General features: G+C 36.6%; 1 protein-coding gene, 1 long non-coding RNA gene and 1 pseudogene across 2 annotated transcripts; 2 read left to right on the top strand and 1 right to left on the bottom strand.

The window, feature by feature from the left end:
* On the bottom strand, positions 1–13,252 carry LOC138332209 (sulfotransferase 1C3-like; annotated as a pseudogene).
* LOC138332202 (uncharacterized) lies at positions 6,296–7,443 on the top strand. The gene is made up of 2 exons (XR_011209796.1): positions 6,296–6,718; positions 6,889–7,443. It is a non-coding gene; the product is annotated as an uncharacterized lncRNA (long non-coding RNA).
* A 1,529-nt stretch (positions 13,253–14,781) lies between the features above and the next one.
* Positions 14,782–18,081, top strand: LOC138331588 (uncharacterized). Its single transcript, XM_069279331.1, is given in 1 exon segment — positions 14,782–18,081. A coding segment is annotated over 1 exon segment (3,300 nt).

Consider the following 18,081-nt stretch of genomic DNA (forward strand, 5'->3'; position numbering starts at 1 on the left):
TTTCAATATATCATTTAATATTAATTTAGTAAGAGAGAATTCCAACAATATACATGTATTCAAATAAAGATTTATTTGCCCTGTTATGTATACTGTACTAAAGCAGAAATGTTTCTAATATAGTTTTGTTCCTAATTTGGTTATAACAGCTTTTATTTTCAGTTAGAAATGGAGTTTAATGAAAAGTGTAAAACAAAAGTCCCCTTCATGCCACATCCGATTAACACTAATTTTCAAAATCTTGCCAAAAACCCATTTTTTAAATAATGGATTCTTGATATATATTTGGAATTTTTTAGTAATAGCTCACGACCAAAACAAGTGACAACGATGTGAATATACAAATGTATCTCCCGTTTATCTGGCTACAGATGTCACTCTCTTGGCAGACTGAAGCATCAATATCTGTGTTTGGCCCATTTAATCATAACCGAAACTGATTTCGCCAGTCATGTCCACCATCTTCTCCTTGTAGACTCTGTCAAACTTTTCATTCTGTGCAACTGTCAGCATGGTCTTCCATTCACCAACGATTCCTACATAAACAAACCAAAAGAACTTTTTTATCTATTAATTTTCCCAATGCAATGGAAAATATTTTGAAATCAGTCACACTATGGCATGATATAACACTGATATACCACTTGTATTTATAAGTGTTTCCTGGGTATTTATTAACACATATTAAACGTAATAACGCGTGTTTTACAACTTCAGTTGTGCGTAGTTTGTTTTAAAGATATTCCTCCACCGACAGAGCATAAACGATACTCATCGTTTAAACAAAAACTGATGTTTAATCGTGTATATATGTGTCAAATTTACATCTACTCAAAAATACATATAAAATAATTAATTTTGCTTTTGTTGCATGAGCAATCAATATTTCATTCCATATATGGCACAGTGCCATGGAGTTTTCTCGGGACGCAATTAATATTTTTTAATATATGTATTTTGAAGTAAACTAAGAAGCTCAAACTTTTCAATTATAGTAATGGTGTAAAGTAAATAACTTTCATAGTTATTTTGTCCAGTCTGTCATAGCATTACTTGATTTTTTTTCACTGATTTTTCTATTATGCGCCCCATCAAACTAACATTGTTTCCACATATATTGCTTTAAAGGGATACTTCAGTCTAAGAGCGCATTGCAATTCACAAATATATAAGTTCTAACGCAAGTTAGAGTAGTTATTATTACAGTGCATGATATGCCAGAAAATCCAATTGTGGTTAAATGAGTGTGAAATGTTCTAACTCGCTCGCTTTCCGCCATTAGATATTGTGATCGGACGTCTCGTAGTCCTGGCCCGTGCCAATTGAGTAATTATAAAGCAACTTTTGTGTAGAACTACTAAATCGCTGTTTGAGTAGTGTGTTTAGCATATTAGGTGCATGGTCTTATCCGGAAAACAATGCCATCTATTTCTCGGTGGTCATGTATTGCATCTGTTTAATGTAGATGATATCGGCTAGGGTTTGGGTACAGCGTACGTATTGTACCTGTTTAACCTTATTGCTATATGATTTGTTATTCCAGCAGTATCAATTAAGATACTCTACAATGTCATATTTTTTGTTTAATGTTTCATAAAGAGAGTAGAACAATACATTTATGCCTTAATTTGTTCTGTGGTTAAGTAATAAAATTAGCCTCTCTGATTTCTCCCTTTAACTAATTATATAAGCTAATAAAGTAGAATCTGTGATAGGGTGACATACAAAAGATTGCAAATCGAAATAGACAATTAAAAACAGCTATTGACGTAAAAAACAACATTTTAAATGATGAAATACTGAAGAAAATTTTCATATTAATGAGTGCTAATATAAAAAAAAACCCGAATGTATTCAATTGTTGTTTTTTAGTGAGACACACACATTGTAATTACCTACATTGTATAGTTTAACACTTCTCATAAACTGACCTTTCTCTACTATTCCTCATATATCAAGTTGATAGGAATTGTTTTATATATTTATATAAGAAAACATTTCCATTATCATATAAGCTTAATCAACTTATGAATATTACAACGTATGATACAATTACATGGATAGCAAGACTGATTCATCACCTTTCTTGTATATTGGCATTCTTCCGTTGTCTCCAAGATGTTTCCACAACTCACTTTCACCAGCACTAGTAGCATGCTCTTTCTTCAAGTTGTCAAATGACGCAGTTTCCTCGACCTTTTTCAAAAATTCTTCGTCACGGTCCACTTTAAGAAAAGATGCAATCCGCAGGATATTTTTAACAGATCCTAAAAAACAAGAACAATTATTTACTACAAGATCATGTAAGGAACTTTTATGTAAAACGAAACATTTGACTTTGTATAAATAAGTATCTCTAAATAAGGTTAATATCTCACATATTTCGAAAAGATTTAAACGCATTAGAGATCATAGATCAAACAAAGAGCTGCATTTGAGGCCATGTTATCAAAATATGGATTGTTTACAACGCACGAAATATCAAAGCTTTTTTGCATTTCAAACTTTATTAAGTAGATCTGTCTCGTTCTCGGATAATGCGTTGAAATTTGACGAAGCTTGTTTGTTTGATTCATTAACGTGCTGTTAACAACCAGGGTCATCTAAGGACGGCCTTCATTGTATGCGGTGTGTAGCGTGTATGAAGTGAGTGGTGCATGTTTTTGGGGGACTGCGGTGTGTTCGTGTTGTGCCTATTTGCATAGTGGACCTCTTGCCTCTTTTTTAATGCTATAAATCCAAATATTTAAACATTAAACATGTCTTTAATCAATATGAGAAAAGACACATTCTTATGTCATAGTGAAACAACCCGATAATTGATTATACCAATTATGAATATTTAGTATGAATCACTAAGCTTTTAAAGATGTAGAAATGTAATAAACAAGTAACATGAAAATACAAATAAATCTTTCTCTTTCGTTTGCTAACTGTTATTAGGAGAGCCATTAATAGTTGGCAAATTTCACAAAAGTTTGTAAACAAAGTTTCACAACCCGATGAAGTTAAAAATAGTGACATCAATGCTTACAAATAAAATACGTTTAAACGAACCATTCCATTGATGCCAATCAGAAAGTCGGATTTAGCATGAAAACAAATAAAAATAAATTATTATCAATTGCTAACCCTGAAAGCAATGTTGCAATGTACATGTAGTATATCGTATTCCATGTCTGTCAAACACATGTAGTATGTCGCATTCCATATGTCTGTCAACCACATGTAGTATGTCGCATTTCATATGTCTGTCAACCACATGTAGTATGTCGCATTCCATATGTCTGTCAACCACATGTAGTATGTCGCATTCCATATGTCTGTCAACCACATGTAGTATGTCGCATTTCATATGTCTGTCAACCACATGTAGTATGTCGCATTTCATATGTCTGTCAACCACATGTAGTATGTCGCATTCCATATGTCTGTCAACCACATGTAGTATGTCGCATTCCATATGTCTGTCAACCACATGTAGTATGTCGCATTTCATATGTCTGTCAACCACATGTAGTATGTCGCATTCCATATGTCTGTCAACCACATGTTGTATGTCGCATTTCATATGTCTGTCAACCACATGTTGTATGTCGCATTTCATATGTCTGTCAACCACATGTAGTATGTCGCATTCCATATGTCTGTCAACCACATGTAGTATGTCGCATTCCATATGTCTGTCAACCACATGTAGTATGTCGTATTCCATATGTCTATTAAACACGTGATTTTAAAGCATTCGCTTTACCTTTTTTAGATCTTCGAATCTGAGAAACAATATGTTTAGATCTGGATTAGCTGCCATTGCCGAGTTCCACTCTTTTGTGTGTGTGAACCATGACCCGCCAGATCCTATAACTGTTCAACAGAAAAAATATCATGATTTGTTCATTTGTAACAAAATCAAACTATGAATTTATTTATTTAACATGTTAGACAGTTGCACTTAATTACATTATATGTTTTATTTAGCATAGCAATGTGTGCTAATACAAGAACAAAACGCATTTGGAATGCATGCTATGAAAGGATACTCATATTGGAATTTAACCTCTATTACATATGTTGAGATATACAGACTTCGTTCGAGGACTTAGACACAAATTACATGTGAACTGGAGGTCGTCTCAAAAATAATGTGCTCGGTTTCCTTTAATAAAACACTATTTAGAATTTAGTATCTCTGCGATAGCGATACAACGACTTGACAAGAGACGTATAAAAGCAGCATCACAAAACAATTATCATATATATACACTTCGGAGATGACCCTTAATTTAGCAGAAGTTCGGGTCCATGTTCGCGCAATTAGACTACCGAAAAATCTACACTATACATTCTTCCGATAAGAAGGCATTAAGGTATCCCTCCATGTTTCCACTGTAACAGGTGTTCTCCACTTTAGACAGGAAGGTGAAGTATGAACAGGCCGCGTCCTTTGGATTTCGCAAAACGTAGATGATCTTCAGTTGTCCTTCCATGGCCGCCGTGGGGATAAATGGATAGGACAGATGTGTGTGGAACATTCTTGGAGACTCCATCCCGTCGATGATACTGATATCTTGATATTCCATCATTTCTGGTGTTCCTGAGTATTGGAGTGTGCCTGTCTGTATCATCCTGGCCATATTGTACACCCAGTGTGTCCCTGGAATATCGCACCATAATATGGGTGATTAAGGTATCAACCACTGTTTGAACTAGCCATAATTTGAATGTCTTAAGGGTACCTAAACATAACTAAGTTGATAAAAAAGTGTATATACCTTGGGCCTAACGTTAGGTATTACTGTTGGCTCATTAATGGTTGTGTTGCTTGTAAATTTGGTAAAATATACTAAACATTTTACATTTCAGTTTAACAAGTTTACATGGTCCCAGTAGTATCCAGCAAACTTATTTCATATCTATATCATTTCATTAAGGCGTAATATATATATATATTTCTACCACAATGTGTCGATTTATTCAACTCTCAGGCCATTGGTTATATGTACACACCGTTGATTATATATATTGATATTCCACTAGTGGAATATAACCTTCCGGCGTTTTGATTGGTGGAGAAATTGACCTTTGACCGGTACTACTTTTTCTACCCCACGTGATCAATGTTTACGTCGTCTGCTTTCAACGTCAACATCATGGCTGCGATGGACGAAGATTTGGTCAATATTGGCGACAGAGTGAAGCTATGTGACGGGGAAAGGGGAGTAATCAAGTCTATTTCAAAGGCAGACACTAATTATGGTTTCGACCGATTTGAAATTCAGTTTGATTCAGGCAAAATAGCAACTGAAGCCCGGTATCGGTTCGACGTCATACCGTCATGCCCAGGTCGCGACGTTACAATATCACAAACTAACGTTAGATCTGTCACGATATCGGAAACCATTCAGAGTACATTAACACCCCCAGTTGATAAGCCCCATGCTCCATATTTGTCAGACAAAGATTCATTAGAAGATTTTGATGTTGACAGATTCATTGCTTCAGAGGTCAACAAAAACACTAAGAAAAAAACTGATTTAGATATGAAAAAAGTACGAGATTTTTTTCAGTGTGTTCTCAAGGAAAACAGGCCATTAGAATCGATTCCGCCAGTTCAGCTGAACAAGTTACTTTGTATCTTTTTTATGAATGTTAGAAACAATCATGGAAAGGAATATGAACCTGCTACCATTAGAAACATGGCATGTAGCATTGATCGGTATTTGAAATCGAAAGATTACGGCAAACAACTAACAACAAGTGTAGAGTTTTCTAAGGTAATGGAGGTTATCAAATCTAAGCAAAAAAAGCTAAAAACGAGAGGGAAAGGGCAATTTAGAAAAGAGGGCTGATGCTGTTTCAGACAAAGACATAGATAAATTGTATGACGTAGGTCAACTTGGTTCACACAACCCTGACAGTTTGTTAAGAACAGTTTGGTTTCTAAATACTGTGCATTTTGGCATGCGAGGTGTTACTGAACACAGGGATATGTGTTGGGGGGATATTAAGCTATGTAAAGATTCAGAGAATAATGAGTACATTGAATTTCGTGAACGGCAAACTAAAACAAGGCCTGGATCAAATCCTAAGAATGTAAGGGCCGCCCCCCCGCGCGCCTGGGCTACCCCTAAAACCCCCATCACGCTGCCCTGTCGCCACTTATAAGGTCTACCATTCTCGCCGTCCGCCAACATACTGCCATGATGATGCACCCTATTATATCGCCACTAATACAAACATGGACAAATCTAGCAGGTGGTTTAAGTGCCAGCCTGTCGGCGTAAATAAGCTGGGAAGATTCATGACTACAATGGCAGAAAATGCAGGTAATATTTTATGAATTCATCCTAAACTTCCATTATAATAAACAGCTGCTGTCAACAAAGTAACAAAAACTAAGCCCCCGCCCCTTTCAGATTGTACACAGGCTATACAATGTATTACAGTGTGTACTGAAACAGTACACGATGTCATGTTGCATTTCAAAATTTCACACAACAGGTCAAGGTCGATTGTCCTGGTTATTTGCACTTTAATACTAAATGATTACTGAATTATGACCCGTGATACAGGATTTTTCAATATTTGCAATAAAAATGTTTTAGGCTTGACGAGCAAAACAGGGGGAAATGGAAAGCGCCTCACGAACCATAGCGCAAGAAAGTATCTTGTACAGAAGTTGAATGATAACGGGTTGCCTCCCAATCAGATTATGCAGGTATTAATAAATATTCTTGTACGTTAAATAATAACAAAATGTGTGTTTTTAATGCAGACTTACCTTTATTTAAGAAAATACATCCCATAACAAATATTTCGGTACAGTAGGGCTACTGTAACTTTTTTTACGAATCACTTGCATATTTTTGCATTTTTTTATCCTTTCAGATTTCCGGACACAAGAACATCCAGAGTATTAACAACTATTCGACAATAAACTCAAACCAACATAGGACGATCTCAAGAACATTGTCGAACGCGCACTCAGAGCAGATCGGTCAGCCAGCAAACAATCCATCATCCGGCCCCCGGCCATCATCACTAGTGTCATCAAACGGTGATGTTCAACTTCAAAACGTATCAAACAGACCACCATTACCAAACACGCTCCCGTCATTGTTTTCGGGACCCATTAATGGTGGATCTTTCACAATAAACATCAACAACAAGTCCGTGTGTACTTGTAGGAAACGCCAAAGGCCAAGGGTGCTTTACTCCGACAGTGACACGGACTAGAGTGGGTTGAACAATCCGCGCGGGAAAATTACGTCACATGCCAAGGCCACACAACTGTTAAATTTGCGCGCATATAGTCCCCGGTCAATATGATTTAAAGAGAATGAAATGACTGGGTTTCGGATATCAAATACATTTAATTATCATTATTTTATAGAAATATTTGTGTATTATCAATTATTAAAGTAATAAAAAATAATTACGAAATTGAATGTTTTGCATATTAATTAGTTTCTGTATCATACAGGTTATATCACTACGCCTAATTTGCATACGGAACTCTAGTAAAAAAACGTGGGCCTATTGTCACGAAAAACATTGTGGTAGAAACAGGTCACACCACTCGCAACTATTGGATATTGAATTAATTTCCCTCTCGTGAATTATTTTTTAAAAGTTACAAAAGACACTCGCTAAAGCTCGTGTCTTTTGTAACTTTTAAAAAATAATTCACTCGAGTGAAATAAATTCAATATCCAATAGCTGCTCGTTGTGTAACCTCTATATATGCAATATATATAACTTATAAATAATATTAAGCGTGTGAATTAAGTGTTTATATACATTTAAACTAGATCAGGAATGCACGACTAAATAATCCATGGTTCAAGCAAAAACGAAAACCTGTTTAATCTACCAATTTACATGCATTATGTGTAAATAATTATGTGTAATAATGATGAACTTACATTACCATCATGCAATTAAAAAGATTTTGTCGGATATATGTAAAAAATTAACAAGAAACTTAAGTAGGGTATTCATTACGTATAAGACTGGGTATGAAAACCAATCGTTGTCATCTTACACCCCGGTAATTTTACCAATCAAAAAAAGATCAAATTACCTAAATGGCTGTCAGTGTTGCCTGTCGAATGTAATTTCTTAGAATAAAAAGCACGATAACAGTGGTTTGGTTTAATAAACTTGCTGCTAGGCATTTCTAAATTACGAAATGCTATTTTACGGTATGGGTGTTTTAACAATTAAATTAACACGTAAACATGTTGTCAATTCATTCAAAGCGACCGAGATTTAATAAGATAACTTTGAATGCAAGGTCATTTGTATATAGACAGTCTTGCTTTATGATTTTGCATTCAAGATTATTTTATCAATTAATTTGGTACGAATCTCGGTCGCTTTGGATGGATATAAAAAGTACGTGCTAATCTGTTTCTTAATAACAACTACATCGTAAACAGTAACTCATACTTAAAGATTTCAAATTATTCTTTACCATAGCTGCATCTATTAACCTGGTGCCCACTATAGAATGTTGTATGTCGGTCAATTAAAAGAAGGAGTTTTGGCGAGGGTCACCTCGCCATTGTGATCGTGGTTGCAAAATTATCTTACAGTCAATTTCCTCAATATGATTGGCTTAGAAATTGCTCGCAGATACTAGCGCTCCTAGCGGCAGTGTATTCAACAACTTTGTTTTTACCGGGAATTTTAAATAGCAAATTTTGAATATGAAAGTTACTGATATAAGCGTATCTGTAACGTTGAAATAGGAATAGTATATTACGGCTTTCATATCCTTACTATATACATTATCCAAAAGATCTTCTGTTTGAAAATTTTCACCTGAATTAACAAAGTATCTAGACTTTTCGTTCCCAAAAAGGTGTTTACAATGAATGAAGACGTTTCGTCCCAAAAATGCTTCGCTCCGAAGCTGGTTCCCCCCAGACGTTTACTCCCTATTAGTGACAGTTATCCCGCAACGGAAAAAATGAAATCAATATTTCACCTCGAACATCAAAATTGATACCATAATGAATTTTGTAATTTGAATCAAATTTGTCTCGGAGCAAATACATTTCATGGCGAAATGGAGATGCATTTATCACGGCTGTGTTATGGCACATGGCCTTCATCCGGAACTACAATGGAAGAAAGGCAACTCTAACAAAATTTTGGACAAACTTGGTCTACTGATAAAATAGCACGTGACAGACAGTGAACATTTTGTTAATGTCCAAGGTGGCGTAATCTTAAAACTAACGGCAGTTAATAAGGTATGAATATTTACCACATCCATAATTATCGATAATTTTATAAGCACATGTATAAATATCAGATTATATCCATATACTAAAGTACGTTCAGAGATTACCACTAAACCATACTTTTAAAACATTTTAGTTATTTTCACCACAGGAGCTTGACGTTCTGATCATATACATACAGCATATCCATTAAACTAGGTAATACGAAGTAAATTTTTGGCCGAATGACATAAATCATATATGGAATGTTCATATAACTCGAAGTGATATTTTTTAGACTACTAGATCGACGAAAATGCCGATTTCTTTTTCATAATTCTTCCGTAAAACGGCACTTAAAAAGCTGTTTCAATCTGTAACAAATGTAGAGAAATTAATTGCTAATTGTTTAGCAATTATCCTGAGTTATATTTTACCAACAAACATCAGAGATTAGCAATTAAAACTTACATAAACATATTCCCGACTCTCACTTGCATTGTGTGATCACTCGAGCGGAACTAATCTCTACCACCTGGCACAGTCTTACAAATGCAATCGCACAAAAGCCCACATGATCACTGTTTTTAGTGCGATTACATCTTAGGGTGTGAACAATGTAAGTTTTTTTTAACTTTTTACTCAACAAAATAGACTTTACTCTTTTCATGATCAGCACCATCATTTTCTGTATAACTTATTAATTTACCACTGTACCCATGCATACGTGTGTATATTTATACTTCTTTGTGCACATTATATAACAACTACTACACATGTATATTACAATCAATTTATGAAGGACAAAACTCTTACATGTAAGAACAGGAGGACTGAAGAACAGCGGGAATTAAACTTCAATAATATTTCATCTATGCTGGTATTGGTATTTATGATTAAAATGTTTAATTATATGATATTAGCCTTTTCAGTAATTACTCTGTTAACACATTTATTGTTTCCTTATGTTTTACAGAATATCAGCATGCATGTATCATTTCAACTGGAAACAGTCTAGGAGAAGAATTGTGTGAACAAAAAGAAGTAATTTTCAACTGTGGAAGCTTAATATTGTAATCATTTTCAATCCGAAAAAAATACTATCATCATCTTCAAATTCCTTATTGTGAATTTAACTGTAATATGATTTAAGCATATACCTGATATTTGTTTATATTCTATGACATGTACATGCTTGAAATGAAATGAAATGAATAAATAAAAGATTATTTAAATTTAAAACACAATATGACATTAGCTGTTTATATTTTTTGTCAAAAACATATTAAGCTTATCGTTCATAACACACTAATCATCACCTTCGAGACAATTTAATGAAAATCAATTAAACATTAATTTGTATAACACAGGTCGTCTTATGTTTCCCCGCCTTGACTATCAATGTTCCCTGATCACTCTGAAAGTATAGATTTTACCTTTTTTTCGGTCACCACATGAACTGGCTTTAAATCAATCACACCAATGAGACATACATTTACTGCATTCATTATAACACTGTAAGGCAATTCTGCAAGATCAGCGAACATTGTTGATTTACCTTGAATATCTACATGCACAATATGGTACCATATGTGACAGGAGAGGAGAAAATGTAGCGGCAAGACCGGGATTCGATACTTTTTGTTTGTTTGTTCGATTAATTAACGTCCTATTAACAGCTATGGTCATGTAAGGACGGCCTCCCATGTATGTGGTGTGTTGCGTGTATGTTGTGCGAGGTGCATGTTTTGGGAGACTGCGGTATATTCATGTTGTGTCTTCTTGTATAGTGGAACTGTTGCTCTTTTTATAGTGCTATATCACTGAAGCATGCCGTCAAAGACACCAAGAAGCAACACACCCCACCCGGTCACATTATACTGACAACGGGCGAACCAGTCGTCCCACTCCCTGTATGCTGAGCGCTAAGCAGGAGCAGAAACTACCACTTTTATAGACTTTGGTGTGTCTCGGCCAGGGGACAGAACCAAGAGCCTTCCTCACAGGGGCGAACGCTCAACTCAAGGCCAAAAGTGAGGCGGTGCCAAGGGAGGCATTAGGGAAGACAAAGTCAGTTAGGGAGAAAAGATAAGATCCTAAATTTAGTCGTCTTTTGCGATCATGCAATAGGGGCAGCAGGTACAATTCTAACGCCCTACATGAAGGGCAGAAAAACCGGGACTCTCCGAACACTAGCTGAGTGCTCTACCTGGTCATCGGTAATCGACCCTGTCCAGTCCCGCTACACTCCTCCCTCCTTTTTTGAATACATACGAGACCCTTTCAAACACCACAACCGTTGGTTATTTAGTTGGGTGCCAATTCTGTAACAGGAGAGAAGAAAATGTAGCTCTTCCGACTGAGCTACCTGATCACCGATAATCAACCCAGTCTGATCCCACTACAAATATTTATCTGGTTATTTTATCTCCCTTCCTATTTTCAATCTACCTTTATGACTTAGAATCTTACCTGGTGGAAAAGAAAGGGAAAAAACCTGCTGAACAAACAATCAAATCTGTGTTTGCTATTTATAAGAAATAAAGGAATGTATCTCTTCCTGTTCATCTTAAACTGAAAATATTTGATTCACTTGTAATGACAGCTTTGGTATACTCATCAGAGGTATGGGAATTTGAAAATAAAAAATGTTGTAGAAAAATTCATTTGTAATTTTGTAAAACAATCCTGAAGTTAAGAAAGTGTACAAACAATTGCATGGTCTATGGTAAGCTAACAAGTTATCCGGTTTGAATTGAAGTTCGGATACAATGTATATCAATCAACTTGCTGTTTTACAAAAGAACGATTACAAAACTTGTTAAAAGTAGACCAATTGACCAATTTATTCAAAAATCACATGGTGATATTGATAAGTCTTCTAGAGGACAGACATATTTTATATTTAAGACATTTTGGCATAGAAAAGTATGCCTCTTGTCTTTCTCTGCTGCAAAACAATACTTGTTAACTGATACTGTGGTCCCAGGAACTTGATGACAATAGTCATTAAGAATGGATTGTTTTTAACATCAAATTAACAAGGAAAATGCTGAATGTGTTATAAAATCATTTGACATATAACATCATAGGAAATATTAGAATGGGCTTCCAAGATTTTAGTATGTCTCTCTTATTTTACACATTGGTGTCCAAGGAATCCTCAAAAGTCCAAACTGGAAGCAACACCATCCAAATTTATTTCTTATTGTACAAAACTACAGTAGTATTGACCTTAGAAATATATTCCTCCTATCATCAAGACCGAGCCATTTAGTACTTTTAGTACTTTGATTTCCTCTGCGTTCCCATCTTTCTTTGGAATGTTTTAAAAACGTAAGTAAACTTCTCATGAAGTCAACATATCAACACTTCAATTGTCAAATTCAGCATCGCCACTGTCTGCCATTGTGCGTTTGGATCACCAGGTCTTTGATTAATGTTGATGAAAAAGGCTTCGGTATTTATTCTATATCTATTTATAGTGGCATTTATCTATTTGATTTTACTACAAATTGAAAAAAGAAGAAGAAGGAAGAAAAAAAGGAGAAGAAGAAATAAGAGAAGAAGAAGAAGAAAAGACGAAGAAAGAAAAGGCCTGAATCATATCTCATATTTCTAGTCAAGTACCTCGACAAGAGTGTGTGTCTTCTTCGTTACCTGATATGTGTGGCCAATTAAATATACATGTACCACAAAACGTGTCATTGGAAATCTTAGTAAAATACATCATTTGATAACCCCACAAACAGGAGACGTAGATGACACACTGTAAATCTTTTCACAATTTAAACCAAGAATAATTCTGCAATACATACCTGACCTTGGAAATGTACAGAGGAGAACATCATCAGGCCTGGTCTGAAATGAAGCTATCTTGTCCAGCTGATCCTTAACATTACCCCGGGTATCTCTATCAAACGTCCGACCCATACAACGCTTGAATATGATGGTGTTTCCCTGGCCATCTGTATTCTCTACCAACTCCATTTATATACGCCTCCTACGATTGTGGAATGTGATTTTGATATTATATAGTTAGTATACACTGGACAATGTATAAAAACTACTAGTCCAGTCATTTTAAGATTTGACCTCAAACTAATTGCAAAAGAAACAAATCCTTGATTTTTCGGTAAATGAATAGCTTAGTAACAACCAAAAAAAAGTCCCAAAAAATCTACGAAGGGAAAAGTGAAAAAATACCACTTTTTGTGTACACGTACTGCACCAGTCGTGTTACGCTCCCTCAGGGCTACCGTAGCGCGGTATACGATCAAAGGGACGCTACTCGTTTTAAAACGATAGACAACAACAACTCGGAAATGGCAGAGCAAAATATGCCGGTAAGTTACAAAATTTACAAATTCTTTCATTAACATTATGATACAAATGATGCATTTATTAATTGATTAATTCTGGCGATATTGTGTCCCTGTCAGCGTCTTAAGCGTAGGAGGTCATACATCAGACCGTCTCGGGAAAGGACGGTTTGTTTGCATTTGAGAAGTAAAATTACCGTCCATACAAAGCATATTTTTTATCCTTTATCAAACAAATATCTTAAAATAAGTCTTGTTATCTTATACAACCATGATTTTATTCACGAAATAAGAGACAGAATAAAATTTTGAAGTAAATTGAACATGATATTAGCAGACGCTTTTATCGGAAAATTAAACTACGGAAGCCCATGCCTGCAAACCACGTCAACGATATTTCGGAATTACGCGATAAATAAATTATTTATTGAGGGTTGGATGGGTTTTCTTACTTCTGATAAGCGATGCTTAACAGAACGATGTTATGTACCTGGAATACGTAACGCAGTCGGGTGGTAGAAACATCTATATTTGATCATATATATACAGTGTAGAGTGCCGGAGCGGGGGGGGGGTAGTAGTTAATAGTAGAGATATTGAAATAACGATATTTTAGGCACTATTAATTGTATTCGGAATTTCTTGGTTCGGCAACTGTAATACTTAAGAACAAAACATTATCAATTAAATATAGAATTTGATTATTTCATGGTTTTATATTCAGACGTTCTTCTTGATTCACAGCTCTCAACCTCCTAACTTGAATTTGAACACATCACTTGATGGATGGACTTGACGCTAAGTGTGAGTTTTCATATTTTATTTCTGAGTTCATCAAATTACCGTAGCCTCTCACTCTCATACATTCACATTAAGCATTATTAAGCTCATGATGTTGATCACTATATATTTCATATGTTTTATTTGCTGCGTGATTTGCCATCAGTTATAATCAATATTATTAAAATAATCAGTTTATTTTTGTTTCTTTTGTTTCATTTTACAGTTTCATTTCACCGTTGGTTCTGAATGAGTCTACAGCCTCATAGAAGTGGAGTTCCTTGGTTTTAGCTAAGTTTGATTTATAAATAAAGTCATTGAATAGCATTTTAATTTTTTTATTGTTTAGTTTCGATTATATTTTCAGTTTTAGTTTTTATATTTTCCGTTATGTCAGAACATCCAGATACAATAAGAAAGACGTTTCCTCACTTTGCAGGGCTATCAAGATGGAGCCTGTGCAATGTGTCATATGCAGAACGACAATCAGTGATAAATCCAATTCTGTTCAGTTAAGAGAAAAAGGTAGTCTGACCATCATTAATGTAAGTACACAGAGGGGCGATTCCTTAATTACAAAGCCAGGGGAATTTGTACATGCAGCATGCAGGAAAAAGTATACCCACCCAACTACCGTTGCTAGGGAGCTCACGCCAAGGAAATGTGACAATGCCGGTGCAGATTCACCTTCTCTTCGGTCTCAGATACGTTTCCAATTTGCCACACATTGCCTTTTCTGTGGACAAGTAGCGAAGCTTTCCAACAAGAAAAGAGGTATGGATGTTTTCCAGGTCCGAACAAGTGATTTTCAAAATGTTATCATCAAAGTTTGCGAGGAAAGAGAAGATGAATGGGCGTCACAAGTAATAGGACGGATTCATTCAATCAATGATCTACATGCAGCAGATGCAATTTACCACCAGACTTGTAATGTTAATTTCAGGACAAAGAAATACATTCCTCTAGCATTCAGTCCAGACAGCAAAAAGAGCAAAACAGTTAAAGGGCGGCCTAATGTAAGTCATGACTATTTTATGAAGATTGTCGCTTATCTTAAAAGTAATGACTCTGAACAAATCACAGTCAAAGATCTTGTGAACAAGATGTCAATGATGTGTGGGGATCTAGCTTACAGTACAGTATACATGAAGAAGAAGCTTATTGAACATTTTGGAGAGGCCATTTTGATAACAGATATATGCGGAAATCCAGGTATTGTTACTCTACGGGACACGGCAAAATCCATAATCCAAGAATTTTATCGGCGACCTAAAGAGAACCAAGAGGATGAAAGTTCTGCCATCATTGAAGCGGCTGCAAAACTCTTGAAATCTGAAATTAAGTCGATATCAGCTTCAAAAACATTTTTTCCTGCAGCATCTGACATTTCTTCCATTGAACACAACCTGGAATACATTCCAAACAACCTCCAAACCTTTCTGCAATTGCTCTTCAGCGAAAAAGACTGTAACTTAAAAGTTATGTCCATAGGTCAGGCTATCATCCAAGCAACTCGACCAAGAGTCTTACAACCACCACTACAGCTTGGATTGGGAGTTCAACTTCACCATCATTTTGCCTCTAAATTCCTAATCGACATTTGCCACAGTCTTGGATTTTGCTCATCATACGCCGAAATTCAGAAATTTGAGGCGAGTGCTGCGGCATGTCTTGGTACCTCCATTGATGGAATATTACCTGGGAGCTGCATCCAGTTTGTCGCAGACAATGTAGACCATAATGTTCGTACCTTGGACGGCAATAATAGTTTCCATGGAATGGGAATTATTGCAGGGGTGACACCAGGAATGTATACTAGTCAACCTATTCCTCGTGTAAATGTGGCACCAGACTACCTGAAGCTGTTGGGAAATATAGAGATAACGAGTTACCGACAACCCACTAACTCTATGGCTTCACTCTCTTTTCCTAAACTGAGAGCTATGAATGGGGCAGATTTAGCCGTGCGACTTGATGTTTTCCTGAATACAATCTGGACATTAAGGTCACCAATGCCGGGATTGGCTGGAGTTATGCAGATGGTTCAGAATGGAAGTCATCCTGGAAAATCAGCAATCACATTTCTTCCCATGATTGACATGAGCCCGAGTGATATGACATGCATCTACTCAACACTGGAATTCGCATGCAAGTTGGCTAAGGAGAACGGGACGACTCCAATCATTACTTTTGACCAGCCTCTCTAATGGAAGGCATATACTATTATTGCCAATGAGCCCCAAGGAAGTGTTATCAAGACCGTCGTCCTTCACCTTGGAGGATTTCATCTCCAGATGAGTTTTCTCGGAGCTATAGGTTACATAATGGCTAGATCCGGTCTCCAACAGATACTAGAGACTGTATATGCACCGAATGCTGTCACACACATCTTGAGCGGGAAGGCCGTAGCGCGGGCTGTCAGGGGTCACATGTTGATTGACACTGCCATACATTCTCTTCTTATTTCTCGTGCTTTTGAGACTGACACAGAGAACTGTCACCCCGAAGAAGGACACATCCTTAACACAGCTGCTGATCTGTATGGCAGTTTCACCACAGGAGATCTACCCATGGATACGTTATTGTCAAGTAATGTCATGGAAGATATAGTTGGTGCGATTTCCAGAGAGATAGAATCACTGAAAGGCCGACGAACATCCAATCTTTGGATTCGTTACACTGATATGGTGCAACTCCTCAAATCCTTCATAAGAGCCGAGAGAACAGGGGATTGGAATCTTCATCTGAAATGTGTCCACGATATGCTGCCATATTTTGCTGCTGCAGGACACAATTTGTATGCAAAATCTGCATACATATATCTTGCTACAATGCAGAACCTCGGCACCACACATCCAGATGTTTGCGCTTTATTCATGAATGGCTACCATGTTCTGAGAAGAAGTGATAGGTATTGGGCTGGTTTGTCTTCAGATCTTGTCATTGAGCAGGAGTTGATGAGGAGTGTGAAGACTACTGGAGGCTTGACAAGAGGACGGGGAATGGGGGAGGTCCAGAGAGCTCAATGGCTGCTGTCTATGCCAGCATGTGCTGATATGAACAATGCGATGCAAGCCTTAACTGGGACTGGGTATCAGACAAGTGACCAGCATAAAGAGACTTCTACAGCAAGACAGGAGAGAGACTTTCGCGATATCAAGACCATCATTGCAGTATTGAAGGAGCGAAATCCATTTTCAGATGACCCAGCCCTTCGTAATTTAGAAACCGGTGAAACTGCAGAAGATGCCGTGAACCAGGATTCAGCAAGAGAAGTTGGAAAGGCAATGATTGATGAAATGACTGGCCGTAACATTCTTGAACATTCCTTCAAAAGATCAAAACAAGTTGTTACTCTTGATACAAAGACTAGTGTAAAAGTCGATGGGGATAGGATTGAGGTGGACCCACAGCTGCTATTCCAGCGCCTTACTGTAGCTTCAGGTCACATGTATGATTATCCGGCTGACTTGTTCAAATACGAACTGTTTGGATTCCCGTCTTCTTTATTTGATTCTTCGGGCTTCCCGAGACAGGCACAGAAACCAGCCCTAGCTGATGCAATATGGAACATGGGAAACTGTGGCGCGGAGTCAATCCCAAACGATATCATAAGTGTCATTGACGGTGGTTCTCTACTTCAGAAAATACCATGGGCACCAGGAGCATCGTTCGCGTCCATTTGTAGCTCATACATCGAATATGTCAGTAAGAAATATGACAAACCAACTATTGTTTTTGACGAATAG

Source organism: Argopecten irradians, chromosome 1 (genome assembly GCF_041381155.1).
Source record: "Argopecten irradians isolate NY chromosome 1, Ai_NY, whole genome shotgun sequence".
Lineage (NCBI taxonomy): Eukaryota > Metazoa > Mollusca > Bivalvia > Pectinida > Pectinidae > Argopecten > Argopecten irradians.